Below are 23,921 nucleotides of genomic sequence, written 5' to 3'. Positions count from 1 at the left end.
ATCCATTACAATAAAATTAATAACTTCTTTATTTATAATGAATTACAGAGAGAAACAAAGGAGAAGAACAATTAAAGAAAAGGAGATATAACAGCTTGTAAATTCCTGTTTTCCTACTTGCTTTTTGTTTGTTTGTTGTTTTTCCAGGAGTAAGACAGCTGCTCTCACAGACAGCCGAATCCGGACAATGAATGAAGTGGTGTCTGGGATTCGGATCATCAAGATGTACGCCTGGGAGAAGCCCTTCTCTGCTCTGGTCTCCGAAGTCAGAAGGTAACAACATGGAAGCATTTATCTCCACTAGATCAGGAATATTATAGAGAATTCCTGGTGGATCTGGAAACCAGGACAAGCTATAAAATTCTCAACTCAAACATTTTGTTTGCTGTTTGTTGGAGTGTGTTCATGTAAACTGTTGCCAAGCTCTGCAGGAACAGGAAACGACTAAGTTTCAGACCAAAACCACATCGGTTTTAAAAGCTTTTAATGTGGCTGGAAAGGCACGCAGCATGTTGGACCTCCCTGGATAAAAAGAATGTAAATACTTGTTTGAAAACAACATTAATCTGAAATAACATGGAAAGGCTGCTCTGGACGGAGTGTCTTTCATTAACTATCACTAGTTAAATTAGTTAAACTGGAGTAGCAGCAAAGCCCGTCTTCGAAAACTGGACTGTTAAACTCCCGACTCCATGTTGCTGGAAAACATTGGCTTAGCGACAGAAAAGACTGAACTGCACGAGGAAACCAGGACCAGGAAGGAAAACCTCCATCGGAACCAGGACCTGGAATATAACCCTCCATGGGAACCAGGACCAGGAATATAAACCTGTATCGGAACCAGGATCTGGAATATAAACCTCCATTGGAACTAGGACCAGGAATATAAACCTCCATCGGAACCAGGACCAGGAATATAAAACTCCATTAGAACCAGGACCAGGAATGAAAATCATCATCGGAACCAGGACCAGGAATATAAACCTCCACAGGAACTAGGACCAGGAATATAAACCTCCATAGGAACCAGGACCAAGAAGGAAAACCTCAGTCAGAACCAGGACCAGGAATGAAAATCATCATTGGAACAAGGACCAGGAATATAAACCTCCATAGGAACCAGGACCACGAAGGAAAACCTTCGTCAGAACCAGGACCAGGAAGAAAAACCTCCATCAGAACCAGGACCAGGAAGAAAAACCCCCATCGGAACCAGGACCAGGAAGAAAAACCTCCATCGGAACAAGGACCAGGAATATAAACCTCCATCGGAACCAGGACCAGGAATGAAAATCATCATCGGAACCAGGACCAGGAAGGAAAACCTTCATCAGAACCAGGACCAGGTTGGAAAGTCTCCATCGGAACCAGAACCAGGAAGGAAAACCTTCATCGGAACCAGGACCAGGTTGGAAAGTCTCCATCGGAACCAGGACCAGGTAGGAATGTCTCCATCGGAACCAGGACCAAGAAGGAAAACCTCCGTCAGAACCAGGACCAGGAAGGATGGCCATCTGCTTGGACTAGTTGGAGATGGAAAAGACAGGAACAAAGGGAGCTGGTTCCACAGAAAGGGTTCTAAAAACTGAAGGTTCTGATCCCTGAACCCAGCCTGGGAGCTGCTTGTGTTATAACAACAGTATGAAATATATGACATCATCATATAATGTTCTTATTGGTCGATGTGGTGCGTTTTTCCACGAATAGGAAAGGAGTTGTTGGGCGGATTTTTTCTTGCTAGTGAGGACTGTTTCTTCCTTCACCGAACGTGGCTGTAATATCCAAGAAAATGTATGTGGTAAATTTTTATCAGAACTGGTTTTACTGGTTAATTTAAAAAAAACCTGCTCTTTCAACAGAAGTTATGACAGTTATCAGCAGTATTTCTCCTCTGTCTTGAATACGATGTTATTTTTTGTTGTCACTTATCTTTAATAACAGACATAAACACTGGATTATAATTAAAAGTGTTAATTAAATCTTTGTGGACCAGTTTCCTTTTGGGAAAACTTTTGGAAATTTATCCCTTCACTTTGTCTTTAAGGCTCACTAGACGCATTCCTCCTGTAGGTGTCCTGATAAAGTCCTCAAAACTCTCTATTTTGTTTGTTCTAGGAAGGAGATCTCCAAGATCATGAAGAGCTCCTACCTACGAGGCCTCAACATGGCCTCTTTCTTCTGTGCCAGCAAGATCATCCTCCTCGTCACGTTCACAGTCTACGTCCTTCTGGGAAACACCATTTCCGCCAGCCGTGTGTTCGTCACGGTGTCTCTGTACACTGCCGTGCGACTCACCGTCACACTCTTCTTCCCGAGCGCCATAGAGAAGCTGTTCGAGAGTCGCGTCAGCATCCAGAGGATTCAGGTGCTTTAATGTTTGGTGTTTTCAAAGCTAAGGCTGCATGCAGCATGGCCTGCAGAGCCATTTAATGCTGGATCAGATGCAGTCCTCATCTGCTGTCATGAAGTCCAAAACAAACATCAGTGTTTAACTTTCTACTTAAGTTTCAGTTACTGCGTTTTCATTTTATTTATTTAAGCTTTATTTAAACAGGTAGTCCCACTGAGTCTTGCTTTCTGTACCGGGCTCAGCAAGCAGGTAACAGGCTGTAGTTGCTGCATCTGGTTTCTGTCCTTTGTCATTAAACTCTTAAAGCCCAACTCTGTAAAACTAAAATCGCCATTTTTTTTTGAAAGAGAGAAGACAATATCAGACTTTATGAAACTTTAAAAATGCTTTTTCTTTTATTTAATTTTTTAAAATAACTTAATTTTTTTTACTATAATAACAGTTAAATTTGTTGTCGACTGTTTTTATTGTCGACAACGTCAACTAATCATTGCAGCCCTAAAACCCAGTCTGATCTGGCTGTATGAGTGATGGGCGAACCCTTTCTAGTCGAGTAAGCATCTTGGCTAATGATTTGTGTCCACGTTTAAAAGGCTGATGGGTTGGTAGGATCCTGGTTCCTTACGGTGCTTGCCCGCCTTTAATTTTACTGATATGGATGCCTGATATAAGGTAGGAGGCACAGTTTTTGCAGTAAAGACCCCCTTGAAGTCTTTAAGTAACACAGAAGAAATAAATTTGAAACTTTAAGGAGTCAGCAGTGAAGCCATCCAGGACGGGAGTTTTGGAGCCTTTAATTTTTTTATTTCCTACATTAAATCAGCAGGAGAGAAAGAGTCCTCAACACCGACCCTTTGGCTTGCTTCTATTGTTAGAACTTAAAAAATCCTCTGCTAATCAATGGTCACCTGTAGAGTCCGAGATATAGAAGCTTGTGCAAAAAGATTTTATTATATTGTTCATGAGCGAATCTCCGTTTGATGCAGCGGGTCGGCGGATCTGATGAGCCAATAAACGCCCAGACGTCTCACCTTGTTCGTATAATCTGAATCTAGTCTGTAGCAATAGTTTAGCTTATTTATCAGCAGAAAGGTGGTAAAAGTCCAGCGGTTTGTTATTTCGTCTGATATCTCGGACAGATGTCGATACTTCTTGGAGGAAGAAATGATCTACCTGTAGATGTAGGCTTTAAGAGCTTCCCAGAGTCTCACCTTTGAGACCTCCTATTATCATCAATAGAGACTAATTCTATCTGGGTAGAAATTAATAAAACAAAGTCAGCAACAGGTTCTTAAATCACCAGCTGGCAGCTGCTGATTTATGTTGAAGGGCTAATTGTAGTAAATGGGGAGTGTGGTCAGAAATTAGGATTGCCTTGTATTCAGTGTTTGACCCGTAATTAAATTATGTGAATCAGACCAAAAGGAACTAAAATTTCTCTCATATTTCTGTTTCTACCTTTATTTGCATGTTGAAGGAGTTTCTGTTGCTGGATGAGATCAGAAAAACCAGCACTGCTCTGTCTCAGGAAGAGAAGAAGGATACCGGGGTGGAGATGAATGATCTCATCTGCTACTGGGACAAGGTCAGTATGGACAGCTGTTTTACTCATTAGTAAATAAGGAAATGGATAAATATACCAAGAAAATAAATAGGACATGAATTAATAAAATGTAAATTTTTTAGTGGTTAACTTATATATTTAATAATATTTTATTTATTCATTGACAACATATTTATTTATTTACTTACTCACACACACTTGACAGCGTTGACTGAGCCAGTAGCCTCCATAGTGCTTCCTGAATACTTTGTCCTAACCCTGTGAACCCAGTTGATTCCTGATATGACACTGGAGCCTGGTGGGGGGACGCTTTGCTGTGATTGGTCAGTCAGGTTGGAGGACAGCTTGCTTCATTAAATGCTGCACTGCAGTGAAAACCCACACAGATAATCACGCCCCTTCATTTAAATGGAAGTAATAAAATAAAAAGAGACATGGTAAAATAAAGTAGTACTACAAAATAAAAGTTTAATAAAATACAGTAAGCAGGTACTACAAAATAAAAGCTTCACATAAAAAATACCATTATGAAAAAAGTATTAACAAATAAATAAAGTGGAGATAAATGAATGAATAAATAAGTAAAAGTGTTAATAAATAAATGTTATTATTAAATACATGTTGATAAATTAAAATGTTATTAAATATACAGACAAAAGTGTTGATCAATAAATCTGTTATTTGATAAATAAAAAATGTAATAAATAAAAAAAAATGTACAAAAAAATTTTATGAAAATACAAGTGTTAGTGTATGAACAAATATATAGATCAATAAATCATTAAATAATGTGAAATAAATAAAAATACTGTTATGAAAAAATGAATAAATAAATACAAAACAAATAAAAGTGTTAAAGAATAAATGAAAAAATTTTCTATGTTTAATTCTGCACCATTTCTGTATTTTTTGGGGTACTTTGCGTCCAGAGTTTGGACGCTCCGTCTCTACACAACGTCTCCTTCGCTCTGAACGCCAACCAGCTGCTGGCCGTGATCGGACCGGTGGGAGCTGGAAAGGTCAGAGAAGCGTCCTCTCATTGTGCCGTCTGCAGCTGTCCTCTCATGTCACACCTCTCATTCTGTTTGCATCACCATCCAGTCGTCCTTACTGAGCTCCATCTTGGGAGAGCTTCCTTATGAAAAAGGGGTGCTGAAGGTCAAAGGTCAGCTGACCTATGCTGCTCAGCAGCCCTGGGTGTTTCCTGGAACCATTCGTAACAACATCCTTTTTGGAAAAGAGCTGGACCCCCTGAAGTATGAGCGAGTCATCAGAGCCTGCGCTCTGAAGAGGGTGAGATTTCTTTCCATCCATCCAGTCATTAAACTGGAGATAGAGACGTAAAATGAACTGGACTTCGTTTACTTTGACACTTTGGCTAGGTTATGAGATGGGACCGTCAGGCTGAAGAACAGAGGGGTTAGAGTTTTAAATTACACATATGTAATCATTAGTTTTTATTTGAGCCCTTTCATGCATACTGTCCACTACGTAGACTAATTTAAATGAATTTTTTTTTTTTAAACCTTTATTTAACCAGGTAAAAAAATGTTTGAGAACTAGTTCTCATTTACAAACATGACCTGAATTAAAATACAGTAGTCCAGATTAAACTCTAACCTGAATCACACGATGAAGTCGAGGTGACATCTTTTAGCTCTTTAATGTGGGTGTTTTGTCTCTATTACCATTGTGTGTTATCTGTCTTTATCATCGCTGACTTCGCTGTCATCATGTGAGACCAGCTTGAAGGACGTGGAGCTTGTGAGCTTGTGTCTCTTGACTGGTATAAAACCCGGTCGTCTCTAAACTGTTTCTGGTGTAAATGAGTAACTGAAGAGTCCTGTGACAGAGTTGATTGAACCAAATAAAACACGTCTTTATGTTTTAATAAATGGTAAATGGACAGTACGTATACGGTGCTTTTCTACCACTCAGAGCACTTTTATAATAAGACCAAAGCCTGGGTTCATATGTGACTGGGCCTGACCTCCTTCCTCTTTAATATGTGACATAAACCTGGTTTATGATCCATGTTTTATATTCATTATCCGTCTTACAAAGAAACATAATGAGTCAGCAGCAGCAGCAGGAGGATGAAGAGAGGTCACTGGAGATGAGTTTATAAGTAACTGTTAGTAAAAATATTTGCTTATCCTTTCTTTTTTATTTTTTATTTCTCTATTTATTTCTGTCTTTTTCTTATTTGTTACTTTTTTTCTGTTTTATTTCTAGTTTTCTGTCTTTCTTTCTTCATTTCTGTCATTTTTTTTAGTTTTTCTCTATTTCTTTCTCATTTTATTTCTTTACTTGTTCTCCTATTTTCTTTTTTTCTCAATTTTTAATTCTTTTGTTTATTTGTACTTATTTCTAAAATTGTTTATTTTTTTCCTTAAATTTTTATTTATCAATTTATTATTTTCTTTTATTTTTATTTATTTCTGCTTTCCTTCTTTCTAATTTTTTCTTTCTTTCTCTCTTTATTACTTTTTTGTTTTTCTTTGTTAATTTATTTTATTCCCTCTTTTGTTTTTTACTTGTTTATAGTTGTTTTCCTTCTTTCTAGCTATTTCTCCTCTCTTTCATGTTGAAGTGTTAGTAAAAGTGGATAAATGCTGAAAAAGAAGCCTTGTTCCACCTCTTTCTTCACATCTCCAGATGACACTAAATGCTACATCAGATATAACTTTCATTTATAAAACCCGCAGACATACACACAAGCCACATTTTATTTTATCTCATAAGAGACGAGGTTAGATTTCAGGGGGGAAATAATTTTTTCTGCTCATTTATACAAGTAAACGTGTATTAAATGCGTATTTTGGACGAACAGGGAAACAACTGTTTTTTGGGGGTTTTAATGAGTAGTAACACTGATTAAATGAACATTTTATCTTTTTTTATGCTCTGACTTGTGAAAAACAACCTCACACACATGCAGGACCTGGAGCTGCTCCCAAACGGCGACCAGACTCTGATCGGGGACCGAGGCGCCACTCTCAGCGGGGGGCAGAAAGCCAGAGTCAACCTGGCCAGGTAGGAGTCCGTTTTACTTCTTTAGCCATATTAATTACAGGGAAAAGCCAGTGAAACAGGCAAAAATCAGTAGTACTGAAATAAAGCATGTTTTTGTGTTCAGAGCCGTGTATGAGGATGCAGACATCTACCTCCTGGATGACCCTTTAAGTGCTGTGGACGCTGAGGTCGGGAGACACCTCTTTGAACAGTGAGTGGCCGACTTACTCAGTCTGTGTGGTTGCTTTCCCTCCATATAACTAATTTTAAGCTGCCCCAGCACACGGCTTTCTGTAAATTCAAAACAGGAAACCACTGAAGGGTTGTCAGCAGTCCACCGGAGGAGTGCGTCAAAGCCGAACCGGAAAGCCTCCATGTCAGATCCCAGCAGGAGACGGTTCCTGTTACGAGCAGGGTGGAAATCTGCATTGTTTTCTCTCCGCTTTGTGCTGGGCTCACTCCTTGTTAAACTTGGAGTCATGGATGTCAGCAGCGGCCCATTTAATGGTGTTGTGATTTGATTACAACAAAAAAATTCTTAAATGAAAACGGGATGAAGGCTTACATGTGAACTAAGACAGGAGAAACAGCCCGTCAACGTTGTCTAGTGTAAGCACCACACCTTAAACTTCCTGTTTAACTTTTCCTGTTGGATGTAGGAGTCCCAACAACCGCTGCATAACAACAGCTTTAAAGTGGGGAAACATTATCACCACAAGCGGGCAGAGTTTCACCAAACAGGGTGTATGTTTCCACTCCTAATCAAGATTCAGAAGACATTTATTAGTTTATCAGTTCTATCTTGTTGCCTTCCGACAAGGAAAAGGGAACAATAAAATCTAAACTCTTCATGGACTTATTTTAACTAAAAGAGCCGTCAGGAATGACAAGAAAATGGTTGACTAATTAAAATGAAATCAAATCAGATTTATTCATAAAGCACTTAAGGCAACACAAAGTGCTTTACATGACAAAAATAATTCAAGTATATTAAAATAAAACAAGCCTTCACACACCAAAATAGATAACACAGCAATTTAAAATTAAACTCGTTTAAAGTCTCACAAAAGAAATGGTGAGTAATATAAACTAAACTAATAAAACCCAACTAAAATAAATGTAATAATGTAATATAAGATGTTATAACATAAAATAAGCAGTGTGTGAGTTGTTACAGAAAGCAGAGAGGGGCGGGTGGGGTATTGTTTTTAACTTGTTTTTAGATGAAAATAAAAACAGGCTTATGAATGGCCCTGTAACGTCACCAGTAGCAACTGTACGGACTGTCTCATTTTCTTCGGATAACTAGCTGACTGTCGCCCCCTTTCAAACAGACCCAGTAGCCTGTTGTTTATCAGCTTACGCCATCTTCTGACAGGAGTATTGCATAGCATAGAGGTACAAAATGTAATTTTACCCCACTCCTGGGGGGATTAAAAAAATAATTGACCAGAGGGGGAGTAAATCAACCCCATCACCTCCGGCAACTTGTGATCGGTGTTGCATCAAGCCGACTTCGCAGCTTCAGAAATTGAAATTAGCGTGACGCAGGATTCAGAATCACAATCTGTGAGGACTGAATCAAACTTGATTTGATTTAATCTGGTGATATAGTTTAAAAATCACTGTCCAATTTAAAACCCAAATTAGTGATAGCTGCTTTTAAAAAGCTAAACAAGGGGCCCAGATCAACTGGGGAGGAGCCACTGTTGATAAAATACTATTTTCATCATTACATATGTGATTTTCATCACAGTTAGTAATACTGTGTTGTTTACAGCTCAAACACATTTATGGGTGCAATATGGGTGTTTTTTTTAGTGTAGACTGTGGTAACTGTCAGTTAGTGGTACAAAGAGGTATAACATGACAGATCTGGGTAGAATCTCATCTTCCTATGATGATGATTTATATTTTTTATATATATATATATATATATATATATATATATAGTTTGCTCCAACTGCTGCTTATTACCAACAAGATTTTCCTGTTTCTTTTTGTCCGTGTTACAGATGTATTTGTGGTTTGCTGAAGAACAAGCCTCGCATCCTCGTCACCCACCAGCTGCAGTACCTGAAGGCAGCCGACCAGATCGTCGTCCTCAAGGAGGTTTGTTTTTGTTCCAGTCTTTGCTCTGGACTCGGTTTAAAGTTCTGTCCTGCTCAAGTATCTCTGCATCTTAACCTGCATATGAAGTTTGAGTTTACATGCTGATGTGGTGTTTAGTTGATGGCTGTGGTCTGTAAACACAGCAGCGGCTGTGCAGAGGGTCTGAACTCTGTTTGTTTGTACTAGGGTCACATGGTGGCGAAGGGAACGTACACAGAGCTGCAGCAGTCTGGAGTGGACTTCACCTCCTTGCTGAAGAAAGAGGAGGAGGAGGAGCAGCAACAACTTCCCCCAGACACCCTGACCAGGAAGAGAACACTGTCCCAGAACTCTGCACTCTCCCACACCTCCTCTGTCCAGTCAATCAAAGATGGAGACCACCTGCCGGTTGGTAGTTCAGTCTTTTAACTACAGATTTTAGGAGTTAATTATGTGTCACTGCTGTCTGCTGAAGACCTGATCTCCAGCACATTCTATGATATAAGCAAGTGGTCTTGTTTTTGACTTCTTAATAGTCCTGCTTGAATAATTTGCTTATTGTGACCTTGTACGTACTCTTAGCCTCAGTCATGGTGCTTAAAAGATAACTGCACTCATCCCATTTAACACTGTTAAGCCTTGCTTAAAACATAAAGCCTTCTCCTAATACTATGAATATTTTCATAAAACTAGTTTTAATATTAAGTATTTAAAGGCAGGGGTGTAACACAAAATTCTGGGCCCTATGTTCTAACCATACTTGATCAAATGCGCCCCTACTTGATCAATCTCCTCACTACCAGACTCCATACAGGCTAAACAGATGCTAAATTATCTTAATCAGCTTACAGCATGACATACAATAGAATCAAAACCACTTGATGTGTTAGTAAGATTCTACAGATGATTAATTGTAAACTGAATAACTTAACAGCCTCCATGAGCTCATCTTGTCTTCGATCCTCAGTGATCATCTGAACATGCTGCTGCTGGGTCTGAGGACCACATGGTTCATGATGTTAAGCTTTGGTAATACTGATAAATTGCAATGTTACAGTGGTACTGAAAGGATTGCTATTAGAGTTGGGTGGATACCGATACTAGCATTAGAAATACTCACAGATCAGCAAGAATTTTCCTTCTAAACACCGTCCGATACCACAGAAATGGAAGTATAATTCTGTTTCTTGCATAACACAACCCCACACACAGGAAGTTGCGCAATCTCGCATGACGATTGTTTTGAATTGGTAGGCGGAGAAGCAGCTGCATTGTTGTGCTAACATTTAACATTAGCATTACGTTAGCAATTTGCCGTTATTACGCATTAGAAAATCCCACTAACAAAACAGCGACAAGCCTCATATGAAGTTTCTGAGTGTTTTTATTTTGTTTGTTTGGGAAATAAAAATTGGTAAAAATTAAAAAATTGGTGCTTGATGAAGTTTGAAAATGTGACGTGACTTTACAGCTGACTACCTGTCACATAACTTACAGGCAGAAACTGTACAGACGATCCCAGAGGAGAGTCGAGCTGAAGGAAACATCGGAGTCCGACTTTATCTCAAATATCTGCGAGCTGGCGCCAATATTATGGTCCTCCTGTTGGTCATACTGGTTAACCTCCTCGCTCAGGTACATAAATGACACTTCACTCGTATTTCTCCAGTAAATAACAAATCAAATTTTAATTTAAAGTTTCATTTTTATGTTCCAGGTAGCATACATCATGCAGGACTGGTGGCTGGCTTACTGGTAAATTGCACCCTTAAAATAAAGACATGTCTTACATTAAACTGTAATTTTGGATTTCTTTAATAGAATTAAGATTTAGCAAGTTTCTAATCTCACATTAATTTGGTCTAATCAGGGCTGACGAGCAGGAAAAGATCACCGGTAACGGCACTGTCACCCTAAATGGAACAAACGTCCCCAAAGAGCTGGATTTGGGTTTCTACCTGGGGGTTTATGGAGGTAAACCATTATTTTATTTACTTATTTTTGCATTTATTGTCATTTTATTTCTGAAATATGAAGGGAAAAGCCATACCTGAAATTATGCAAGCTGATATTAGTGATTTTATGGTTTTTTTTTAACATCCATCCATCCATTTTCTGCCGCTTATCCGGAGTCGGGTCGCGGGGCAGCTGCCTAAGCAGGGAAACCCAGACTTCCCTCTCCCCGGCCACATTCACCAGCTCATCCGGAGGGATCCCGAGGTGTTCCCAGGCCAGCCTTGAGATGTAGTCCGTCCAGCATGTCCTGGGTTTTCCCCGGGACCTCTTTCCAGTGGGACGTGCCCGGAACACCAGGGAGGCGTCCAGGAGGCATCCTAACCAGATGGCCGAGCCTCCTCATCTGGCTCCTCTCAATGTGGAGGAGCAGCGGCTCTACTCTGAGCCCCTCCCGGATCACCGAGCTTCTCATCCTATCTCTAAGGGAGAGCCCGGCCACCCTGCGGAGGAAACTCATTTCGGCTGCTTGTATTCGCGATCTCGTTCTTTCGGTCACTACCCACAGCTCATGACCATAGGTGAGGGTAGGAACGTAGATCGACCGGTAAATTGAGAGCTTTGCCTTTTGGCTCAGCTCCCTCTTCACCACAACAGACCGATGCAGAGTCCGCATCACTGCAGATGCCACACCGATCCGCATGTCGATCTCCCGCTCCATCCTTCCCTCACTCATGAACAAGACCCCGAGATACGTTAACTACTCCACTTGGGGCAGGACCCTATTGCAGACCCGGAGAGAGCACTCCACCCTGGTGACCCTACCAGGGGCATGAGCCCCCGACAACATAGCAGCTAGGATCGTCAGGACGCACAAACTCCTCCACCACGATAAGGTGGCGGCTCAGGGAGGAGTTTTTTTAACATGAAATTTTACATGAGAATACAGAAATGTAAAAATGGCTTATTAAATTAAATTAATTTACTTTATAATTCAATTTAAATTTTTTCCTGTATTGTTTTCGTTTTAAGTTTTTTCTCCCCAAAATGATTTATTTTGTATTTTATTTTCATCTAACATTTTATCTCTTTAATTTTCTTTACTCTTTTTTTTTTATTTATACTTTATATTATATATTATATTATATTTCTTTCCTCATTACCTTCAGTCTTGGTTTTTTCTTCCTCTGTGTATTGTGATACTCCACATTGACAGTGAAGTAGGGACATTTACAAGGTGTGGCTTGCGCAGAGAAGTTGTATTTGTTAGGCTTTTCTACTGAATCAGTTCAAGAAAAACACCCAACAAAGCAAGAGAATCTAATGAAAATTCCCTGATTTAAATAAATGGAATAATCATGGCCACGTTCGCCACTTTTGGAACAACAGAGTGTCTGTTGTATCGTATCTTATCTTAAAGGGTATTTTCATGAATCTTTAAGTGTCTCTATTAAAATTATTATCCAACATCTGCACTGTTTACACTAACTGTTCTGGGTTTTTACAGGCTTGACTGCAGCCACCATCCTCTTTGGCTTTGTCAGGAATATTCTTCTGTTTCAAGTGCTGGTGAGATGCGCTCAGGTCCTGCACAACCGCATGTTCAACTCCATCCTCAGGACCCCCGTACGCTTCTTTGACATCAACCCAATCGGTAAGCAGAACCTGTTTTATAGTCCGATCAAAAACAATCATCTGGTTTTAGTGATGTGGAAGCACTAAATCAGCATTCAGTCAGATGAGTCTGGACTCAGATCAGCTGACACCCCAATGTCGACGCTAATTTCCAATTTCTGTCCAGAAATATATGTTTACCAACCATAACTTCTCATGCTGAATTTCTAAACTGGTTGATGTTTCCCAAAAATACATAATTAAATTATTGATCATTAATTTAGTTAAATTAGATTAAAATAAAAATAATAATAAAAATTATTAAAAATTATTAAATTAAATGAAGTAAAATGAAAAATAAATGAAAGAAAACTATAAATAAGTTAAATTAAATATAAATTTATATTAAAAAATACATATTTTTAAATGAAATTAAAGTTAAATTAAATACATTTTATTAAATAAAGTTAAATAAACTAAAGAAAACAAAGAATAAGTTCAATTTAATATAAAAGTGGATAAAAAAAATCTTTTGAAAAAAATTAAATGAAAAATTAAATTAATTATTTAATTCATTCATTCATTAATTAAAGGCTCTAAGGGTTTTTATCTAGCTGGACCTCTTTAAATTTTAGTTGAAGACCCCTGACGCAGACCATCGTTTTTGTCAGGATTACTACACACGTGGAAATGTACACATACACTAGAGATGCACCCATTGCAAAATTCTTGGCCGATACCGATTTCCGGTTTTTGAGGGGGTCTGACCTGCCAAAACCGGTTTTACCGATACCGATTTTCTATCTAAGAAATCATTATAATCATACAATAGACACCATATTTACTTGGCTTGAGAATAAAACATCAAAAATAAGATATAGTGAGTTTCAACAACAATCAACGACATCTTTGTTTTGCTTTGGTTCAGTTTTGAGCTGTCCGCGTTGAGCTGCTGCGCATGCGTGTCAGCGTGACCGGCCAAAAACCGGAAATGACGACAGTGACCGGCCGGTCACCGATTGGGCCGATTGGATAGAAAACCGGCCTTTTTGATCGGCGGCCGATTGACCGGTGCATCTCTAACATACACACATTTAAAATAACTTCTAGATCTTGAAATACTCTCTTTTTAACTTCCAGATACCTGGAGGTGCATTGTGATCTAGATATTGTAAATATGCAAATATGTAAACATGTAAAATAAATAAAATATGGAAATAAATAGGGAAAAATAAGATAAAGACAATAAATAAATTAGATGAAAAAATCTAAATGAAATCTAAACTATAACTATAGTTTATAATAAAATGTACAATACTAATATATGAACTTTAAAAAATTGTAAAATTGTATACTAGATAGTATTACATATAAAATTGATCATACTGTATATGGATGGATGGATGGATGGATGGATGGATGACAGCCTAATAATTATAAATAAATTCTGGTGTTAAGGAGTTTAATCACTTTGTTGCAGATTTAGTAATTTTTACACATTTTTAATGTATTTTATTAACATTTACAAGCGTTCGATGCTCCTCATCCTCACACATTTATTTCATACAATAAAAACCTGAGACAAGATGAGACAAAAGCTAAATTTCCACCTAAATACAAACAACTTCCAAAGTAAAATAAATCCTAAATGTTACTTGCTGGTCAGAGTTCTTGTTGACAATCGTCTTCTGTCTCATTTCAGGAAGAGTCTTGAACAGGTTTTCTAAGGACATCGGCATTCTGGATGCTAACATGCCGTGGACCATGGTGGACTTCATACAGGTGAGGTTGGATGTCTCGGCAGAATGAATAAAAGTGATCTTTGCTCATCGTAAAACTCCCACCTTTGTACTGAAGCTGTGAATTTATGTGCAGTTTATGACTTTATCTTGGTTATAAAGTGTATGAACAACCACTTAACCCCAGGTATTTTTCATTTAGCATCCATCAAAGGTAGATTTAATGATGACCACTTCAGTCTAACAATGTAGACGCTTCTTTAAGCTCAATTTAAGGATTTTTCTGGAACCAAAATAGCGCATTAGATCAGTCTAACATGTTTTAAATAAGTTCAGTTTAGATATTATAATGAAAGATGAAATAAAAAGATTACAGCCTGCAGTTGATGAACTAAATCATGCAGACACGAATATTTATTCTCAGCTTGTAGTACATTGGTAGAAGAAGCAGTTTTTTCCTCTGCTTCCTTGCTGTTCTGGGATCTGTGGATGAAGATCACTGCTCGACCCGTACACACATTTAGTTGCATGTGGACGGATGTAAACAGCAGCAGCTGAGTTTATAAAAAACGAGGGACACTCCAGAATGTAAATAAAAACTGGATGCAGTTTTTGGAAATCTTATAAACCAAAAAAAACTTTTTCTAAAACAAAAGATGGAAAACATGTCAGATGTTTCAGAAGAGATTGGTTTTACTTTTCCAGCCTTCAGTAGCCCCACTGCAACTGTTACTGCCATTCAGTTTAAAAGTAAGAATTACTGACATCTAGTGGTAAAGATGGGCGTAGCAAGTTGTGAATGTACAGTGGCCGTCAGTGGCCAAATTTCTTCCAGATAAAGATGTTTTCATATGTTAGTGGATTCAGTGGTCTCAGATGACTGCACTACAGGAAACTACTTAAGGTACTGTCTTCTTCATGGGTCCTTTTTAAGGCTTTACTTATCCCAAATAGTACTCTAGCTCCCATCAAACAAGGCCAGTACTGCTGTTTTAAAGCTTCAGAGTTGTTTTGTCCATTCAGAGACACCATAGTAAAAACGGTGACACAAATCTGGCAGCTGCCATGTATGTGGATGTAGATTTAAACTAAGTTATTTTAGAAAAATGATTTAACATCAACACAATTTTCAATGATTTTGTTTTGATTTTGTTACACGGCACCTTTAAAAAAATATATTTTCACAGAAATAGCAAAATTCAACTTTTGGTATGCTTTCTATATTCTGTTGTAAATAATTATATTTAAAAAATATAGGTAAAAAAATAAAAGGTTTATGAGATTTGCAAATCGTTGCAATTTGCTTTTCTTTATAGTGTCAGAGAGTCAACTGCAGTTTATCCAGTCTCTCTGCAGCCGTTTCCAATGTTTCTCTAAAAGCATGTTTATGTCTTCAAGCAACTCTTCTTACTTTAAAACTCTGTACTTCCAACTCATTTTTAATGCAGCCTGACATTTATGTTTCCCTGTCTTCCAATGCTGAGAAACTGCACTTAACAACTTTTTTTCCCGCCTATTTTTGCAGCAGCACTTTCCTTTACTGCCCCGTGTCACACGCTAGAAACTGGATATCAACACATGGGAGCTTTATTGTTAGCAAAGAAATCCAAGAAGACATAATTGGAGGAAGGGGGGAAAGAAAAGGAGAAAGGGACAGAGCAAGAGATGAGACAAGAGTTAAGATATGACTGAGCTTTACTGACTGGAGACATTTCAGAGAAGAGATTAGCTGTCAGAAAAGTTCAGTAGTGTTGCTTTTAAAACATACAGTAAAAATTAAATTCAACCACAAATTAAAATAAATATGTAGCTAGATTTAATAGCGCTAAAATCTGCTGTATCTGCACCCGTTTACCGTTAGTTCAAAGTAAGGATGTCAGATCGACATTAATTTGTCTTCTTGCAGCTGATTGTAAAACTCCTGCGAAGCTGAAGTTGATGTTGATGAATCTGCTGATGTTTGAGCTCTTCATCAGTGGCTGATCTGTTGTTTCTGAGCAGGTGTTCCTGCAGATACTCGGCGTCATCGCTGTGGCATCGTCGGTGATCCCGTGGATCCTCATTCCTGTTGCCCCCCTCCTCGGCATATTCATCTTCCTGCGCCGTTACTTCCTGCGAACTTCCAGAAACGTCAAACGTCTCGAGTCCACGAGTGAGTGTCCTGCACTGATGCATGCAGCCAGAGTTATTTTTCTTTCCCCTGCTGAAGGATGAATATGACAGAAGGTTTCTTCTCAGCCATGTTGTCACCCGGAGGAAGTAAAAACAGAATAAGAAGCAAAAGAAATGTAGTTTACTGTCTTACAGGACAATCTTTTAGCTTTACTGGACTCTATCTTTGCCATCATCATGGTGTCTTACCTCTTTAACCCCTAACGCCTGAATACAGTAAAAAATAAGTTAAAGAAAACAAAAAGAGTGGAATGGAACATTATACAGTTAAATGTTAGATAAATAAACAATAAATTATATAATATTTATGTCAAAATAAATCAATAAAATCATGGTTTGTAGCAAATTTGTGAAAAGGCATAAAAAATTGTCTAGAAAACACAGTTGAGTTTTTTGTTGTTGGTATTTTATCCTTTTATTCAGAAAAATTGAGAAATATTTTTAATGTAAAATTAGGTCGTTAAATAAAAAAGACAGCCTCTTTCATGTAGTTTCTATTTTTTTCCAAGTGAAAACACAGACTACAAACGTGTTTGGCGGTGAGTTAAAATCTGACGTCGCGTCTCTTCTCTGTCCCGCAGCTCGAAGTCCCGTCTTCTCCCACCTGTCCTCGTCTCTTCAGGGTCTGTGGACAATCCGAGCCTTCGGGGCTGAGGAGAGGTTTCAGAAGGACTTCGATGCCCACCAGGACCTGCACTCAGGTGGTCCCTCGTCATCAGTAAGTTTGGTTCAAAGTTCATGTTACTGCTCTATTAATGACTGTTTTTTTTCCCATCCTTTCCAGCCGCCTGGTTCATGTTTCTGACCACCTCTCGCTGGTTTGCCTTCCGGCTCGACTGCATCTGCGCCATCTTTGTCATCATCACCACGTTTGGCTGCCTGCTGCTCAGAAACCGTAAGAACCAACATTTAGCTCAGTACCACCTTTCACCACCAGAGGGAGCTAGAAGACAACACTTCTAAAACTGAGGGTGAAAACTGGTGAGTTCAGCTTGAAAAGATAATTAAATGTTGTTTTTCTGCTCCTGTTAGAGCTGGATGCTGGTGATGTTGGTTTGGCTCTGACATACGCAGTCACTCTGATGGGGATGTTCCAGTGGGGCGTGAGACAGAGTGCAGAGGTGGAGAACATGGTGAGAGCCTCCATTTTTCCTCATTTTATTACAGGAGATGGGACTTTGGAGACCCTGCTACTTTTAGGAAGGATATTTACCGAGAACGCCAATATTTTAATTTCTGCTGTTGACTGAATATTTAATTTCTTTAACTGTTAATCCTTCAAACTCAGAGCAGTTTTTTTATTGTTAGCCATTTGTTGTTTTTTTTTTTTTTTTTGTAACAACGTGACATTTTACTCCACTTTGAGATAGTTTGAATGATTTGTTGTGTAACCATAAATGGCTCAGATGACGTCGGTGGAGAGGGTGGTGGAGTACACCAAACTGGAGAGTGAAGCACCCTGGGAAACCCATAAACGCCCTCCTCCTGACTGGCCGACTAAAGGCTTGGTGACATTTGACCAGGTCAACTTCTCCTACAGCGCTGATGGACCGCTGGTTCTACAGAACCTGAAGGCCATATTCAGACCCAAAGAAAAGGTCAGACACGTTTGTTCCTCTACGGGACGCCATGTAAAACAGAAGCTGACGTTCCCTCCTTGGTCTTCAGGTCGGTATCGTTGGGAGAACCGGTGCTGGAAAAAGCTCCCTGGTCTCGGCTCTGTTCCGCCTAGCAGAACCTCAGGGGAAGATCTACGTCGACGGTGTTGTGACCTCTGAGATTGGCCTCCATGACCTGCGCCAGAAGATGTCCATCATCCCTCAGGTCAGCATCCTGTCACTGTAGTTAACCCTTGTAGGTGATCGGGGCTTTTTTGTCCTTTTAGGTGGTTTTTCACTCTTTTTTTTTTGGCCACTATTTTTGTTGTGTTTCCCTTTATGGAATTTTTTTTTTTTTTTTTTGGAAGAAAGTGTTTGTCTTGAAGAAATTTGAAATTCCTGTTTTTAATTTTATTTAAAGTCATGTCATGATAAACAGTAAAAATTACTAATTTGACTGTTTTTTTCTGAAATAAACCCTTTTATTAGAGGATGCACAGTTATATTTGTTATTGTCAAGAGATTAAAATGTTGTTTTAATGGGAGTCAACAATTCAGCAAAATCCAAAAGGATTATTAATTTTTATTATATCTAAGACTTATCTTCACTTAAAAAAAAAAACAACCCTCTAAAATATATTATATAGGGAAAAAAATTAATTTGTACATTTTTTTATAAAAAATATTCACTTTGTGTTACAAAATTTGAATTTAAAAGGTTAGAAATAATTTGAACGACATACACTTTTGGTATTTTTGATTGAGACTGAAGATGACTGAAACATCTGAGCAACAAAAAGTTTTTATCGACGGGTATTTTTTGTCCTTTGATGACCTGAGAGGATAGTAAATTCTAGCAACCTTTAAAAGGTTAAACCAGTAAGGAGCTGGTTCAATTAAACTGCTGCAGTTCAGATAGAAGAACTTCAGGGTTTATTCAGCACTTAAAAAAAAGAGTTATTTTAATCCTCTTCACACAAGTAGGACTTTGTTCTGTAATGCAAGCAGAAAGCCCCGTGGTTACCCCACCACACACACACGCACACAATCCAATAAATAGATTAAAGACGATGATTTATTGTTTGGATAAAAGGACAAGATATATTTTTATTTCAGTGGCTCTTTGTTTACATGATAAAAAGGGGTTTATGTGTCTAGTTGGGGCCTTTGGGTTCTTCCATCTTACAAGAAGGAATTAAATTCACTGATGAAGAAAATCTGATGTTCTACTCGATTTAAAATAGATAAGTACATTTTGTTTTTTAACACCTTATAATATAGAAATTACAAATAAATACAGGAATGATGAAAATATAGTGTTGCTTTAAATATGAACATACCTCAGAGCCTGAGCAAAAATTACTCACCGCCTTAAGATTTTTATGGCTGCAAGTAAAGAAAATCATGGACCTCATGAACTACTGTTCAGCTTGTCAAGATAACAACTTGCATTAAAAACTGAAGACGTTTACCCTCTAAGGTCAGGACTAAAGACCTGTTGGCTTTTTTTTTTCATCAGGACCCAGTGCTGTTTACAGGCTCCATGAGGAAGAATCTGGATCCTTTCCACCAACACACAGATGAAGAACTGTGGAACGCCCTACAAGAGGTTGGGAACCAGTCACACCCCGACACAACCCAGTAACCGCAAACGTCAGTCTCAACAATACTTTATAAAGGAAGACATGAAGTCCAGTTAGGTTGAATATCATCAATAAGACTTTTTTTTTTTTTACTTGTTTTTTCCAAAATGTAAAAACAACACACCTTTTGGTCTTTCAGTTTTCCCTTTTCTTTTTTAGGGAATCAGTTCATTCAGGATCAGTGGGAGCCTTAAAACTCTGTGTTTTAAGGCTCCCAATCCCTTTCACTTACATCATCAATGTCTACTGTGATGAATATTTTACCCTTTAGCTGATCTACGGAAGTTTTCCAGGCATTTCTATCCCGTCCAGGAGGTTTACAATCCAGCCACTAAATGTAGTTTTATCCAGAGACTCTATCTGGTAAATCCACAATGATCCATGATAACAGCATTATTTATCACATTTCACCATAAAAACATCACCATCACTACTATGTTGCTAAGAGACCTCTATTTAGACCTGGACATGATGATGAAGCCACTTCCTGTCAGACTTTCCACCAATCAGAGAGCCTAGATTGACGGTAACGTCCAATCAGGAGCAGCCAAAGATCAACCAGTGAGCAGAAAGTTCTATGTGTGTGTGAAAAGAAGAAAAATAATGCTCCTCTATGGCTGGAATAAAGCCAAGAAGACGTTTCTGATGCACGGTGGCGCCACAAAGCAGCTGAGCTGGAGTTGGTTTAGTGAGGATAGCAGGTAAATAGTAGCAGGAATAACTGGAAATGAGGAAAAAGTGGAAACATGGAAATAGTTTCTGTTGTGTTTTTGTTTCAGTAACAATATTTTTCTCCTGAAAGCCAAGACTTGAGAGAACGATGAGATGAGAAAAAGCTTGGTCACTGTTGATCTGTTAGTAATAACGTCTGCTTTCTTCTAGTCGGCCTTTATGTTTTGATACAAAAATAATGTTTGTGTGTTGACTGGGGCTGAAAGGGCTGAGCTTCTGAATGTATTTTTACATTAATAAAACAAAACAGGAGGAACAAACATTTCTTAAGAGTTTTAAGGGTTAAGTTGAGGACTGAGAAAGATGATTTCTATTGACCTGCGTTAAGGATGAGCTTCAGTGTCTGTCTGGGAAACTGCATAAAGTCTCGTATTCTTTTGTAAGGCTCATTAGAGCTGTGTGGAGACATTGATTCAGTCCAAATCGCTGCATCATCATGGTCGTCTTGCTCCTGCAGGTGCAGCTGAAGTCTGTGGTGGAGGAGCTGCCTGGAAAGCTGGAGACGGTTCTGGCCGAGTCCGGATCCAACTTCAGCGTGGGTCAGAGGCAGCTGGTGTGTCTGGCCAGAGCCATCCTGAGAAAGAACAGCATCCTCATCATCGACGAGGCCACAGCCAACGTGGACCCCAGGTACCCTGAACTCTGGTAGAGACAGAAGTGATGCTGGGGGTTTAAGGGTTTTTTTAAGCCACTTTCTTTTTCTGTGCTTCAGAACAGACGAGCTGATCCAGAAAACCATCCGGGAGAAGTTCAGGGAATGCACCGTGCTCACCATCGCTCATCGCCTCAACACCATCATAGACAGCGACCGCATACTGGTGAGTCCGCTCACTCAGAATCCAGCAAGTATTTACCAAAATATGGGGCGTCAGCCACCTCACAGAGGAGCAAAAAGGTTCCATAACGTCCCTAACAATCCACAGGTTGCTTTATCTGAGGCTCCAAATTAAACTATGTTTTGAAACTCAATCAGGGATTTGCTTTTTCCTGTGGCCTCTGAATGCAGCACACAAAACAAAATCATACATGTGCAGATATTTACATGGATTCAGGTCTGAAGACTGGACTGGCCATGACAAGGTCTTGATCTAAGCGACCCAGCTGTGTGACATGGAGCGTTGTCCTGCTGGAAAAACCGACCCTCAGAGTTGAAGAACATTGTCAGAGCAGCAAGTTTTCTTCCAGGGTTACCTTGTAAGGCTTGATACGTGTCCTTCCCAAACACCAAAAACCTAAGAAGGTTTAGAAGCAGCTGCTTAATAATTTTGAAAAACATTTAAACTTATTTAGAAGTGATGTGTCAAAAGAAATCAGCTTTCTGGGGTACATCCAGTTTCTACCAAAGCTGAGTTACATAATCGTGCTGAAAGTTTGCTTTCAGCTTCAGCACCGAGGTGGAAAAAGCTAATCGGGGCAGTGTCTGCACGATTTCCACTGCACTCTAATTTAGGACACATTTCCTGATGTGTTGACAAGATTCTTCCACCTTGTACGGGTCGTTCATGAGGAACTCCCGTACCTGCAGGTACGTCTGGCTGTCGCCGTCTTCCTTCCGCCACGCCGAGCAGAATTAGCTTAAATGAGGTTCATCAGAAGAAGTTGTGTGTTGTGTGAAGAAGTGTGTTCTGCAATACGATGAAGCAAAATGTTTAGATCAGGAGTGCCAAACTCAGGGGCCACAATTTGATCTCACCTGGATCAGAGCAGGAAAATAACAGCATAATAACCTAGAAACGACCAAAACTTTTCCTTTTTATTCTAACTCTGTTACAGTTAATGAACTTTTCTTTTAGAAAACATGAACAGCCATAAATTTCTGGAGAAAAATTATTAAAGTTTCAGTACTATTTTGCCTCAATTACACATTTAAATATTTAATTAACTTTTTAAAAAATATATATAACTTATTTTTTATTTCATTTATATATTATTTCATTATTATTTATATATATTTAGCTATTTTTGATTATACACTGCCTGGCCAAACACTCCTCCTCCTTAAACTTTGATTCCAGCAGCGTCCGCTGTGTCATCGTTTCTAGAAGTGGAAATTATAGATTTCCACCAATTAGGAATCAGGTAATTTTATTAAAATATTAAAGTTAATATCTAATATGTTATTTTCATGTTTACCAAATCATCCTGTGGGTCAGATTTAACCCTCTGGGGGGCCAGTTTTGGCTCCCAGACCATAAGTTTGACAACCCCTGATGTTGAGGCTTAGATCTGAGGAAGCTTCAGGTGGTTCACCGTCGTCTTTTCAAGCAAAACAAGCAGATCTTCATCCTTTCTTCATCTTATTGGAGGACGGATGAAGGTGTGAACAGTGAGTGGAAAATGGCGTTGACGAACCAGCAGGTGGAGCTCTGACTCGACTTACTGGAGCTGATGTAATAAGCACGTCTGGCCTCCAACTTGAAACAAGGCCAAATCAACACCAAAATACTAACAGCTGCTTTTCCTTCCAGATTCTGGATGCAGGGAAGATACATGCGTTTGACGAGCCGTACACCCTGCTGCAGGACTCAAACGGGATCTTCTACAACATGGTGAAGCAGACAGGCAAACAGGAAGCAGCCTCGCTACTAGAAGCAGCCAAACAGGTGAGCTTGACTCCCTTAAACACCTCCGCTTTATCTGGAAGACTTCCTGTTAACTGGCTTCTCTAAATACCTCCACAGGCTTATGAGAGCAGAAGTCGTCCCAGCTTATCGAACGGACACGCCCAGACAGCAGACGGTAACTTGGTTATCTTTGAAACGGCTCTGTGAGCTCAGACTGACTCTAAAGAGTGCACGGGCTTGTGCAGTGCACGTCCAGCCTCTTGGTGAAGCACTTATCCACTGCAGCTGGAGCGGGAGCCTCGGAGGACAGGACCTATAGAGAAGCTGCTGCCTCGGCGTGGCCGAGCCAAACACAAGCTGTTGTAAAAAACTATTTATTCCCTGGTTCGGTTTGCTGATGGAGGAAAAGGAGATATGTGCCTTGTTTCAGGTTTTACATGTTTAAGTGCATCTGTATCCAGAGTGGCCTTTTTTTTGTCTGTAGATACAGCCAGCACTGTCATGCACATGGAAAATGTTGGAGGTTGCACTAAAAATCTCTTTTTAAACTTGTGTCGACTCTTTTATTTGCAGTTGTGCAGTTTTTAGTCCAACTGTGTTTTTTTTTTTTATGTAAAACTGCCTGTAGAAGTTGAAACCTTTTAATCCCAGTCAGCATCAGATATGTTTCCAGGACAGCCTCAGCTGTCAGATCATGAAGCTAAAATGATGTAAAATGAATGTATGAATAGATATAGCAGCATAAAGGCCGACCAGAAGAAGAAAGCAGAACTTATTACTTTGCAGAAGTAACACATAGATCAGCAGTGACTGTGGTACTTTTCAGACAGGCATAGAACTTTCTGCTAACTTGTTGACCTTTGGTTGGTCCTGATTGGGCATTACC

At 39.1% G+C, this 23,921-nt stretch overlaps 1 protein-coding gene across 1 annotated transcript in view; it reads left to right on the top strand.

Moving 5' to 3' along the window:
- The window catches only part of LOC121635662 (ATP-binding cassette sub-family C member 4-like), a 31,036-nt gene extending 7,453 nt beyond the window's left edge, over positions 1-23,583 (top strand). Inside the window, exons 7-31 of the mRNA XM_041978938.1 lie at positions 148-273; positions 2,116-2,365; positions 3,828-3,935; positions 4,844-4,933; positions 5,016-5,207; positions 6,856-6,950; positions 7,054-7,140; positions 8,945-9,041; positions 9,228-9,428; positions 10,518-10,655; positions 10,738-10,775; positions 10,891-10,994; positions 12,481-12,627; positions 14,290-14,369; positions 16,328-16,478; positions 17,080-17,199; positions 17,283-17,393; positions 17,531-17,631; positions 17,905-18,096; positions 18,167-18,322; positions 19,616-19,705; positions 20,929-21,101; positions 21,184-21,289; positions 22,940-23,074; positions 23,153-23,583. Coding sequence (XP_041834872.1) covers positions 148-273; positions 2,116-2,365; positions 3,828-3,935; positions 4,844-4,933; positions 5,016-5,207; positions 6,856-6,950; positions 7,054-7,140; positions 8,945-9,041; positions 9,228-9,428; positions 10,518-10,655; positions 10,738-10,775; positions 10,891-10,994; positions 12,481-12,627; positions 14,290-14,369; positions 16,328-16,478; positions 17,080-17,199; positions 17,283-17,393; positions 17,531-17,631; positions 17,905-18,096; positions 18,167-18,322; positions 19,616-19,705; positions 20,929-21,101; positions 21,184-21,289; positions 22,940-23,074; positions 23,153-23,242 — 3,178 coding nt within the window. The 3' untranslated portion in view covers positions 23,243-23,583. The remainder of the gene's footprint in view (positions 1-147; positions 274-2,115; positions 2,366-3,827; positions 3,936-4,843; positions 4,934-5,015; positions 5,208-6,855; positions 6,951-7,053; positions 7,141-8,944; positions 9,042-9,227; positions 9,429-10,517; positions 10,656-10,737; positions 10,776-10,890; positions 10,995-12,480; positions 12,628-14,289; positions 14,370-16,327; positions 16,479-17,079; positions 17,200-17,282; positions 17,394-17,530; positions 17,632-17,904; positions 18,097-18,166; positions 18,323-19,615; positions 19,706-20,928; positions 21,102-21,183; positions 21,290-22,939; positions 23,075-23,152) is intronic.
- The last annotated feature ends 338 nt before the right edge of the window (positions 23,584-23,921 follow it).

Source organism: Melanotaenia boesemani, chromosome 24 (genome assembly GCF_017639745.1).
Source record: "Melanotaenia boesemani isolate fMelBoe1 chromosome 24, fMelBoe1.pri, whole genome shotgun sequence".
NCBI classification, from domain to species: Eukaryota; Metazoa; Chordata; class Actinopteri; order Atheriniformes; family Melanotaeniidae; genus Melanotaenia; species Melanotaenia boesemani.
The sequence above is the reverse complement of the archived record's forward strand: the minus strand, read 5'-3'. Positions and strand labels throughout refer to the sequence as shown.